General features: G+C 52.4%; 1 protein-coding gene across 1 annotated transcript; it reads left to right on the forward strand.

Annotated features, from left to right (window-relative positions):
* Nucleotides 1–410: 410 nt before the first annotated feature.
* LOC149875557 (uncharacterized) lies at nt 411–5,004 on the forward strand. The gene is given in 3 exon segments (XM_090055599.1): nt 411–1,212; nt 2,725–3,442; nt 3,445–5,004. Coding segments are annotated over 3 exon segments (1,275 nt in total). The 5' UTR covers nt 411–990; the 3' UTR covers nt 3,780–5,004.
* Nucleotides 5,005–12,076: the final 7,072 nt, after the last annotated feature.

The following is a 12,076-nucleotide window of genomic DNA, read 5'->3' on the forward strand; positions in this document are numbered from 1 at the left end:
AGTCCTCTGGACAAGTAGAACGAACCAATCGTACTCTGAAGGAAGCTTTGAGAAAACAGGTAAAAACCTCAGGAAAAGATTGGGATGAAAAGTTACCAATCATCTTGATGGCTCTAAGAGGCTCTAAGGCAATACATGGGTACAGTCCCTTTGAGGTCATGACTGGACGGCACCTGCGCATGCCTGAAAGCTGGTGGCTGGGAGTAGAGCTGCCCAGTGCCTGGGAAGGGAAGGTGGTGGCAGAGGAATGGGTACAGACCCTTGTGGAAACAATAGCTGCGCTACACAAGCAAGTGGCAACACAGCTAGGCATAGTACAGCAAAACACAGACAAGAAGCTAGGATGGGGAAAACCTCCTTTAATATGGAAAATAGGCCAACCAGTAATGTCTAGGAGGTTTTCAGCAAAGGAGCACTCTCTGACTCACACCTGGGATGGTCCTTGCTTTATTGTGAATAGAGCCAGCCCCAATGTTTATCAGGTTGAAATCCTGAATGGAAAAGGTAGAAAACCTTGGAGAAAATGGTTTCATTCTTCACAGCTCAAAGAATGGAAGGGTAAACCACCGGACCATCAAGGAATAGGGTAAACAGTCTTCTCTATCCTGCCGGCCACCCTTCCTGGCTAGCGGGAAGGAACGGCTTTGAGCCGTTGGAAAATACGCATCGGATAGGCTTGTCAGTGCCTACCCCGATGCTGAGGCAGGAAAGGGCAGAGAAGTGCTCAACTTGTTATGGCCACCCTCTCGTAGATCAATGCTCCACTTTTACCCTGCAATGTGATCCCAGCTTCTCCCAGTATATACAGGGGGAGTGTGGGAGTTTGTTTTTCTTTTCTCTGTCCCCTCACAGGTCTCCAGACATGAACTCTGATGTCCCATAGCTGCACCAAAACCCTGCTGTATCTGGAGTCAGATGTCCAGACTCTATTTTGCAAATATAGAACTTTTTGCTAATAAACTGTCATATGCCACTGAAAGTATAGGGAAAATGGGAACTCCATTTACCACATTTTTAAAAATGTTAAGTGAGGAACAACAGCTAATAAGTAAGGTATTTCCTGGGTGGGAAGAAGTCATAGAAGGGGATGAAAAGTTATTGATGTCTGGCGTACAGTCTCTCCAAAATAATGTATCATTGGCTTTAGCATGTGAGCAAGCTCAGGCTCTCACCCAAAATGTCATCACGGGAATGATTCGGCAAGCCATAGTTTCATAGTAGCTAGAGTCGGAAGGGACCTAGGAAGATCATCTAGTCCGACCCCCTGCCTTGGCAGGAAAGAGCACCGGGGTCAGATGACCCCGGCAAGGTGCTCATCTAACTTCCTTTTAAAAATCCCTAGGCTAGGAGCCTGCACCACTTCCCCTGGAAGCCGGTTCCAGGCCCTAGCCGCCCTGACTGTGAAGTAGCGCCTCCTAATATCTAATCTAAACCTACCCTCCGCCAGCTTGTGACCGTTATTCCTGGTCACTCCTGGCAGCGCACGGGGGAACAGGGACTCCCCCAATACCTGCTGATCCCCCCCTGACCAGTTTGTAGCAGGCCACAAGGTCCCCCCTTAACCTTCTCTTGTGGAGGCTAAACAGGTTCAGGTCCCGTAGCCTTTCCTCATAAGGCTTGCCCTGCTGACCCCTGATCATACGAGTGGCCCTCCTCTGGACTCTTTCCATATCGTCCACGTCCCTCTTGAAGTGTGGCGCCCACAACTGGACGCAGTACTCCAGCTGCGGCCTGACCAGTGCCGCATAGAGGGGGAGGATCACCTCCCTGGACCTGCTCGAGATGCATCTGTGGATGCATGACAGGGTACGGTTGGCCTTCTTGACTGCCTCCCCACACTGCCGGCCCATGTTCATCGTGGAGTCAATGACGACTCCAAGATCCTTTTCCGTCTCCGTGCTGGCAAGAGGGGAGTTCCCCAACCTGTAAGTGTGGTGCCGGTTCTTCCTCCCCATGTGCAACACCTTGCACTTATCAGTGTTAAACCCCATCCTATTCTCATCCGCCCACCGTTGCAACCTGTCAAGGTCAGCTTGTAGCCTATTGCACCCTTCTAGTGCACCCACATCCCCCCACATCTTAGTGTCATCAGCAAACTTGAACAGGGTGCTTTCTACCCCCTCATCCAAGTCACTGATGAAGATGTTGAACAGTGCGGGCCCGAGGACCGAGCCCTGCGGAACCCCACTGCCCACGTCCTTCCAGGTCGAGAAGAACCCATCCACTACCACCCTCTGGGTGCGGCCCTCTAACCAGTTGGCTACCCATTTGACTGTGTGGGCATCGACACCACAGTCTCCCAGCTTTTTGATGAGGACAGGGTGAGAGACAGTGTCGAAAGCCTTCCGGAAGTCCAGAAAGACTACATCCACAGCAACCCCTGCGTCTAATGATTTGGTGACCTGATCGTAAAAGGCCACCAGGTTGGTCTGACAAGACCTGCCACTGATGAACCCATGTTGGTTGCCCCTGAGCATGCATTCCCCCGCAAGGCCCTCCTGGATGTGTGCCAGGATAATTTTTTCAAAGAGCTTACCCAGGATTGAGGTAAGACTAACTGGCCTGTAATTTCCCGGGTCCTCTTTTTTTCCCTTTTTGAAGATAGGGACCACATTGGCCCTCTTCCAGTCCTCCGGCACCTCACCAGAGCACCACGAGTGCTCATAGAGCCGCGCCAGGGGTCCCGCAATGACCTCGGCCAGTTCCTGTAGAACCCTAGGGTGAAGATCGTCCGGACCAGCGGACTTGAACACGTCCAGCCTCTCCAGAAGTACCCTAACTAACTCCTCGCTAACCCCTGGCCCAGGCGTGTCTCTCCCGGGGCCCGAGGGGGGCCCAGCAGGGAGGTGGCCCATGATGGGACAAATTCCCATGGAAGCAATCAACCTGATTCGGCCCCATGCAACGGAGGAAGAATTAGTCCTCCAGCCCTGGTGGAGATTAGTTAACGCTTCGTACAATCACCACCAGCAAAGCTTGCAGTTATTCCTTATAACTGTGGCAGGCAAGGAAGTTAGAACAATCCACCCAGTAGTCCCATTAGGATTGCAAATTGATGATAGCTCGGTGATGTACTCCAGGGATCATAACGCTTGGGCCTGGCAGAAAGATAATATATGGAAAACAGTAAATGTAAAAGGGTGTAAGAGAAAAGAAGGTTTGGGTTGCACGTGTGAAGACCAAGCATTGGAAGAGCATGATGAATGTTTTTTTCCACAACCTGGGAACAAGTCTCACTGTTCCTTCGATGTTATCCAAGAACGGGAATCCGCTATTGTTTATGTGGGTAAAGCATGTGTGTGCATGAGAACAAGATGTGATATTGTATTAATTAATGGATATTGGATTCAACCTATGGTGCCTTATATTAATCGCTGTTTCTGTAATGTAACCACCATTGTTACTTATGATCTTAAGTTACTGTACCTATATGGACTATACAACATTTGAATGCCTACCCTGAGCTCTACAAAGAAGTGTCCCCCATTTTACTAGGAATGGGTCTCATCGCCATTAAGAACCTATTAACTCATCCCTCTTTACAAGCAGAACTGCAAAGACTCAAAACTTTGGGAGAGAATGGCAAACTCGAGATTCAACGCCACAATCAGGAGATCTCCAAGCTAGCAGCTACAGTTACAAATGCAGGCCATGACTCCTGGTGGGAGGTTTTGTTTGAATGGAGTCCCAATGCAACAGGACTTTTAAATGTCATGCTTCACCCCACTGTAGTAATTATTAGTTTTCAAATTATACTAGTGATTGGTCTATGCTGCTAGTTTGTTGGATCCAGAGACTGATGTGACGATTGCAATGAGAAGAAGATCAGAATCAGTACCATGGAGCAAAGATGTGATGGGGATACTCGCTCAGCGGAAGCACCCCATCAACGGGGGGAATTGTTACCTGTCAGCTCCATGTTCTTGGGGAACCCTGACACAGGACACCGACTGTCTGACTCACAAAGACTCACCCCGCCAACCTAAACAGCAAACCTGAAGCAGAGACTGCAGTAAATTCTGGGATCAACGAAGCAGGGGAGCACGGCACGATGGGGAAGCTGTGCTCCAAATGCTAATCTACCCCCACACCCAGCTCAGCATTTATCAGACCAGTTCTAATCTGGATTTACAAAGGACTTTCCCCCCCATACACACACACACACCTCTAAGGAAAAGTAAGTTTATTGGGCATCTCGGGCCGTACATTCCCTGGTCCCACTATGGGAGGCCGATGTAAACTTAATTGGCTACAACTCGGTTGCCGGGTTAGGGATCGCTGAGGCAACAGACCGAGTCCGAGGGGTACGGGCAACATTTGAACAGTGGCACAGGGTTCATCACCGCGTCCAGCCCCTTGGAGCCCTGACCACAAGTGTTGTCATACTCTTCCCGAGACGACGGGTGGAAGTCCTCTCCACAACAGGTTATGAACACTCCAAGAATTGCCTTAAGTCTGTTAAAAGACTATACTAAGATCTAAAAGGTCATGCTAAGCTGAGGCTTGTTCACAGCAAGCAAAAATCCAAAAACCCCTTGTCAATTAAAAACCCCTTGTCAATAAAAAGGGTGTTTCTATCCATAAAAATGTCAAAACAATTTGATTTACAATATTGAGAATGCTTAAAAGAAACTCATCTGAGGGTATAAAAATCTGTAAAAGAAGCAGCAGTGTGTGTGCTGACACCACTCGCTTTCTTCTGGAGAGGCGGCAGGAGGCAGATCCTCTCCCTTCAAGGATCGTGCTGGGAACTTTGACCTGTTGGCTCTGCACCCCGAGTGCCTTGGGCTGGTGAGATCCCAGCTCCCTCTCTCTTTTCTCTTCTCTCCCTCTAAGCATAGATTTCTGAACCTGAACTGTATTAGTTAAGCTTGAGCTAAGTTTCCCCAAATACTTAGTGAAACCAGGGTATACTGTGACTGTTTGTGTTTGTTTTTCCTTTGCATGTCTATCACTACTAGTGTCAATACATATTTCATCTACTTAGCAATAAATAACTTTTATAGTCAAACTGGCGGTAACTGGGTATATTTTGCCTTCTTTACTTCTCTTTCCCCACTTGCTCTGCCGCAATGCCGCTCTTACCTAAGCTAAAGATCCCTGTGAAGCCCAGAAATACTGTGGGGTCTGCTCAGCAAGAAACTAAAAGATTGGGATGTGCTGAGTTTGAAACACATCAGGGGATCAGCGTGTACAGGCTGATTGACCCAGTTTGGCTCAGACGTGCCCTAATGAACTGAATGCGGGCCCATGCGGGTGTCATCTGGACACCCAGCCGGATTCAGAGGTATTCTGTTTAATTGTGTGCTTGTGTCTGACTGTGGTTATTGTTGCTCTGATGAACTGATTCTTGGCATATGAGGGTCTCAGCCTGTCCATGCTGATCAATGTGGCCAGGTCAGACGTGTCACGTTAATCTGTGTGTGTGTGTGTATATGACTGATTTGGGGACTGGAGGAACCCAGCCCCACTGAACTGAGTCCTGCAAGATAGCTCCACTGGGGGTGAGGGCTTGCAGGGGGAGAGATACAGCTCCGTACAGAAACACCAGTAACACAAGCAGCACATTGATCGAACTACCTAGGCCTAATAAATGAGCACACCCCAAAGTAGCGGGCAAATCTGGTAACAGTGGTGCTTCCCCCCACAGCGGCAGTGCCACTCAGGCCTCCCCCACCCACCAGCAGCCTGCCCAGGCGGTCCCCCATGGAGGCCAGCACCGGACCCCCCACACCGCAGCTGAGGGGCTGCATGACCCAGGGGCAGCTCATGCGGGCAGGATCCATTGAAAAAAAGGAAAAGCGGTGAGGGGCCTGTGCTTTTTTCTTTCTCCTGGAGCCTGCTCATGTCTCCCACAGCCGGGGGACAAGCTGCTGGCCGGCCAAGTGGCCCCTAAGCTGCGGGGAGCTGTGTGCTTCCCTCCGCAGTGGCGGTGCCCCCCAGGACTGCCCGGGCAGGGTGCCCCGCAGCAGAGGGAAGCACCACGGACTCTGATAGCGCAGGGACCACTCGGCCACCAGCAGTTTGTGGCCTGGCCATGGGAGACACAGGCAAGCCACACCTGGGGGAGCGGGGGACAAAAAAAGCAGGCCCCTTGCTGCTTTTGTCTTTTTTCCTCAGCAGAGCCTGCCCAGACGAGCTGCTACCAGGCTGCAAAGCTCCAAGCTGCAGAGGCCCCCCGGGCCACCCAGGCCGGGTGCTAGCTGCATGCAAGCTGTCCCAGCTTGGAAGCAGCACCTGCTGGATCCAAGGGTACCTGGGGCCTGGAAGCCCGGGAGTGCGGGGGCAAGCTCGGGCTACGCGGCTCAGAGGGAACGCCGGCGGGAGGGGCAGGGGGTGCGGGCAGCCGGAGGAGGCAGCGGGATGGTGCACGGGGTGCTGGGAGCTGCCCAAGCACAAGCTTCCCCAGCGGGCGGTCCCAGAGAAGATGGAGCTAGACTTTTCTCAGTGGTGGAAGAGGACTAAACAGGAGCAATGGTCTCAAGTTGCACCAAGGGAGATTTAGGTTGGATATTAGGAAAAAACTTTCTCACGAGGCGGGTGGTAAAGCAGTGGAACAAATTACCTAGAGAGGTATCCTTGGGGATTTGTATAAGGTCCAGGGCGACAAAGCCTGGGCTGGGATGGTGTAGTGGGGGCTGGTCCTGCTTTGAGCAGGGGTTGCACTAGACGGGAGCTCCCGAGGTCCCTTCCAGCCCCCATTTCTACGACTCTGTGACGACTCTCCAGTTGCTGTCTCGCCACTCTCCCTTTCCCAGCAGAGCCCAGCCCCATTCAGCCTGCCTGGCTCTGGAGTCTCCTTGCCCCCAAACAGTGTGGAAACCCGTCTGCTGAGCACCTGTCAGCAGCAACAAGGGCTGGGTCCTATTTTGGGGTACAAAATATATTTCACCGTGGCTTGAGCCCCCACTCAGACCACCTGGGAAACCCTAAATGAATCACTAGGGAGCCGACCCTTCCCTCGCAAGCAGTATGACTAAAACCCCACGGTTCATTAGAGGCAAACACCAGCACACAGCACACACTCGAACAAAAGAAAAACACTGCCGCGGTTCAGAGCATTCCCCCTATCATCCCTACCCCGACCGGGCCGACTTCAACCCCAGGCGCGGCAGTCCGAGAGCGGGGGAGTCTCAACCCAGAAGGGGTTAGTCCCTGGGAATTTGCATGCAGCATTTCCCTCGCCGTCACTGTCTGCTGGGGGTGCCGGTTCGCTCGGCCTCGCAAAGGGCCCTTCAGTGAGTTGGCGTAGCTCTGCTGAACTGCTGGGGAGCACCGACCTCTGCTCCTGCCCTGGGCTCCCATTGACGCGGCTCTGGCAAGACACTGCGGAGCACCGACCTCTGCTCCTGCCCGAGTGGCTGTAGGGGTGACCTGCCAGCTCTTGCCCAGACTCCCGGGCCAAACCCCCACACAGCGACTTGGCTTGAAGCCCTGGCTCTCTGCACCGCCTGGCCTCGGCCTCCAGCAAACCCTCCGGCATTCCCCTCCCTCTCCAGGGGACCCCGGGGAAAACAGAGAGAGCCTCTCAGCCCAGGTGGCCTGAGCCTTAAATAGCTTTTCTGACCTCATGACAGCATCATTGCAACATGGCTAGTGCAGACCCATCCATTCACAGGGGGTCAGCACTCCAGGATTTGGCCAGAGTCACTAAACTGGGTTTACAGGTCCTGCTCAAGATCTTAAGGCAATGGTCTGGACTCAGTGAGGGGCATGGGAGGTGATCCTCTCCAGTCCTAGAGGAGGCACAACATACAATAATTATGTCACACGGAAAACATGACCATGTTTTACAGCCAAACAAGATACACAGCAATGTGAAACACACTTCACAGCAGAGAATGACATGTACATTTTGGGTGTGCTCCGGGTGGAGAAAAGCATAAAAAGCAGGAAGGGGAGTGCAGGGGTCGGGGAAGAGGAGGGGTTAGGGCCTGCCAAAAATGTTCCCCAGAGGCTCCCCCAACTCCGTCTGCACTCATTGTGGAGGGCAGAGAAAGCTGGGAGCAGGAGGTGCGGCTAGCACTGCAGTGTGGCCTGCTGCGCCAGCATCCTCCTCGGGAAATCCTGGACCTGCCCCTGCAAGAGATGGCACTTTGTGCCAACTGAGAGCTTTGATCACTCAGAGGCTAGGCCCCAAAACACCCCGGGGGGAGGGAAGGGGAGATTAACCTAAATCAGGACCAGATTAGCACACTGACCTAAGGATGGATGGGAAGCTGGGCGACAGTGACCACGAGCTGATCACCTTTACTATCCATTGCAAAGCTGGCAAGTCAGTCAGCAATACTTGAGTCCTCAACTTCAGGAAAGCTGACTTAGACAAGCTCAGGAGGCTCATTATCGAGGCCCTAAGGGACCATGACTTGACTGGAAGAGGAGTCCAAGAGGAGGGGTTGCTCCTCAATGGAGCGATCCTGACAGCACGAGGGATGGCCATCCCATCTCGGAGGAAGGGTAGCAGCAACCTCCTTGTCTCAGCAGGGAACTTGAGGACCTCCTATGCCTCAAAACAGAGACTTCTAAAGGATGGAAGTTTTAGTTATCACCAAGGAGGAGTACTTAGCACGGGTCTGTACCTGCAGAGAGCAGACCAGGAAAGCCAAGGTAGCAACCGAGCTCCATCTGGCTTCACATATCAAGGATCACAAAAAGGCCTTTTTCAGATGTGTGGGGAGTTGGACAAAAAGCAAGGGTAACATTGGACCCCTGCTGAAGCACATGGAGCAGCTGATAACCAGCACTCAGGAAAAGGTCAACCTGCTTAATGGGCACCTCGTGCCGGTCTTTCATCTGTCCGATGGGACCGCCCTGCCTAGCAAGATGCGGGATTGCCAGGGTGACGGTGTATTGATACCCAGCATCAGTGTTGATCTAGTAGAGGATTGCCTTGAGAGGCTGGACACCTTCAAGTCAGCTGGTGCTGACTGATGTCCAGCCTAATGCTGCTCTCTGTCAGTTTGTGACCATTGCTCCTTGTTACCCAAAGAGGTGCCCTGGTGAAGAGAGCATCTCCAATCCCTTGCTGCCCCCCAATGAATTTGTAGGCGGCCACAAGATCACCTCTCAGCCTTCTCTTGCATGAAGAGATCCATGTCCTTTAGTGTCTCTTCATAAGGCTTAACATGCAAACCCCTAGCCATATGAGTGGCCCTTCTCTGTACCCTCTTGAAGTTATCCGCCTCCTGCTTAAAGTACAGCACCCAAAACTGGATGCAGTATACTTCAACTCCTTGGATCATCCGCTCCATCACCTCCTGGATCTATTCGTCACGTACCTGCTGATGCACGGTAAAGCTTTGCTGATGATTTTCTCATACTGATGACTCATGTTCGTCTTGGAGTCCACTATGACTCTGAGATGCCTTTCTGCTTCTGTGCTGCTGAAAAGGTCATTCCCAGCTAGTAAGTGTGATAACTGGTAATCTGAGCTTCTTGGTAATTTCTGCAGCACATCAGTCCCTCCCTCACAGACTGAGCTGGCACTCAGCCCTCCACCCCAGCCTTGCATTGACTCCAAGAGGCTCCGAGATGTAGCGCAAGAGTCTCTGAGATCTACCTGTGGATCGCGATCCACTGGTTGGGCACCGCTTCCCCAAGCCATGCACAGCTGCCTTGTTAGGCCACAAGGCATTGCCTGACACTCAGGGTTGTGGCAGGGATGGTCATCTTTTCAGGCTGTGGCAATGCTGTAGGCACTGCCTTGTCTGTGAGGGGCCCTTATGCTGACCAGGGCCAAATGATTTCAAGGCTGCTGGTAGAGCAAGGAAGTCCTGAGAACAAGGTAACAAGACTTAGTGAGATGAACGTACTGAGAGCAGGCTAGTTCATCACAGATTAGCCAGCATGTGGCATGTCTACATGACACATTTACTGTGCAGTAGACTAACTAACTGCACAGTAAATACCTTGGCATCTACTCCTGAACCCCTATTAGGGTGCACAAAACAAAGAAACTCCATAGCAGGGTACTACTTGAAAAACACAAGTATTCCCCTGCTCCAGAGGTTTTTTGTGTGCAGTGTGGCAGCACAGTAGGGGACTCTACTGTGCAAAGCCACCCACCTCACTGTGCCAGGCCCAAAGCGTCACTTCGGGATTCTCCCTTGGGGGGTCTACAGCTGGCTGTCTCCCTTCCTGAAGAACATCCACAAGGCTGGGGTAATGTTGCCACCACCCAGGCACTGGTCTCTGGCAGGGGTCTGTGCAGCCTGGGGCACACACCCCCTGTGAACCTTAGGAGTGCTTTGCCCACAGTAATATTTCTGGGTACTTCTTTCAGCCCAAAGCATCAAAGAAACTGAAGGAGAATAGAAAGAAAAAAAGGTTGCTGGCCAGGCAAAGGGTGGAAGGCCTCCTCCCTCAGCAACACAACAACTCAGGTTACAACCCAACACCTTCATTGAATGGGGGGTGTGGGGGGTAGAACTTTGAGAATACACTTTGAGCAAAGAAAAGCAACTTGCAGCTTTACAGAGCGTGGATACAGTGACCCTTTAAGATGTGACTGGCCTACACATAATTCCTAACTCCTGGCGGGGCTCCAAGGTTTAAACTTACAAAAATCACCAGGCAGTTTCCTGGGGTGCTTGCCTGTAGGTTTCAAAATGCCTTCTGGGAGGAAGAAAGGGCTTCCCCGCCTTCCTCCTAGGAATTTATCTGGCAGGTCACCTGATTGACCTGCCTGAACCAAAACGAAAGCAGGGAGAAAGAGGGGTCACCTGGGCTGATGCGAGTGAGGGGGAGGGTTTTCTTCACATGCAGCAGCACATGGATCGACACTACCCCGGCTGCCTGGGGCACAGAGTACTTTAGTGCAGGCCTATCCAACAGGCAGCCCCCACAATGAAGCACCTTTGTGCCGCATCCAGCTGCCCTGCAACATGTGGAGTCGAGTCGGAGCAGCCCCGGGCTGACAGCCCGACCTCCAGGGCCTCCTGCCAGCCCAGCCTGCTCCAGCCAGGTTCCACGTGCTGCTTATGAATAAACTCTGGAGCCATATGCCCTGCAGTGTTTTGCTCCAGGACACACCATTTGGACTTTGGCCAGAGAAAAACATTCTCTAGAGCAATAAGCTCTGGAGTTTACTCATGCAAATTCATTGCACTTGTAAATTTGCCCTCTGTAAATGAGACTGCTCCCTGCCTTTCACCTGGCTTCCATCTCCTTTGGTGCCTTCCGTGGCAGGATAGGACTCTTCCGGGAGGCAGGGCAGGCTGGGGGGCCCCTCCTGTGGCCAGTCCCCTCTCTATTTCTCCAGCTCATGGCTAGAGCAGCCCACCCATCATTGGTCTGGGGTCCCTTGGGGGCAGTGCTACCAGCCAGTGCCACAGGCTAGTCAGGAGTAACCTCAGAGGAAATCCACTTTAACCCGCTGGCTGCTGGCTGGGGTCAGAACAACTCTGTTTCCATGATGCCCTTGCAGACTCTGTGCTGGCACCCATCACCGCAGGGCCGGTGAGAGCTGCTGATGGGCAGGGAGAGGAGGGGCATGATGCACAGCCAGTTACTAAAGCCATTGCTCAAGGACTGAAGTGGAGAGGGAGAAAGCCCCACACTCCATCCCATAACCAACCATGACCAGAGGGAATTCTGGGAAGCTGGGAGGAGTACAATTATTGGGGGATAATCTTATAACCAGGGTCATCTTGTATAGGAGTTAATCTGGTACTCCATAAACAGCTTCTGTCTGTCGGGGGAGCGGTGCTGGTTCATTGTCAGTGGACACATGGCCCACGTGGGGTTCTCCACAGCCCCGACTGCCTGGGGGTGACTACTATGAGCAAGACTTGAGCCTAGCTATGTCTGAGGACAGGGCTGAACCTCCTCTTCTGAGAGTGGTTTATTATGACTTGTCCAACTCCCAGGTGGAAGGAACAGCCCAGCCTGGAGCATGTAGGGCACAGTATATTTGGTGTGCACTCATGCTCGGGAGAGACTCGGCTGGGCTTGGTGTTGCTTGGCATGCCCTGACACCAAGTTGGATGGACCTGCAGACACCCTGGAGGGCCAGGTGTGGCTGCAGCAGGACCTTGATCAACTGGAGAAATGGTCTGAAATTATCTGAATGAGATTC

The sequence above is a fragment of the Crocodylus siamensis genome, chromosome 1 (genome assembly GCF_052110815.1).
Source record: "Crocodylus siamensis isolate JL-2025a chromosome 1, ASM5211081v1, whole genome shotgun sequence".
Classification (NCBI taxonomy): Eukaryota; Metazoa; Chordata; order Crocodylia; family Crocodylidae; genus Crocodylus; species Crocodylus siamensis.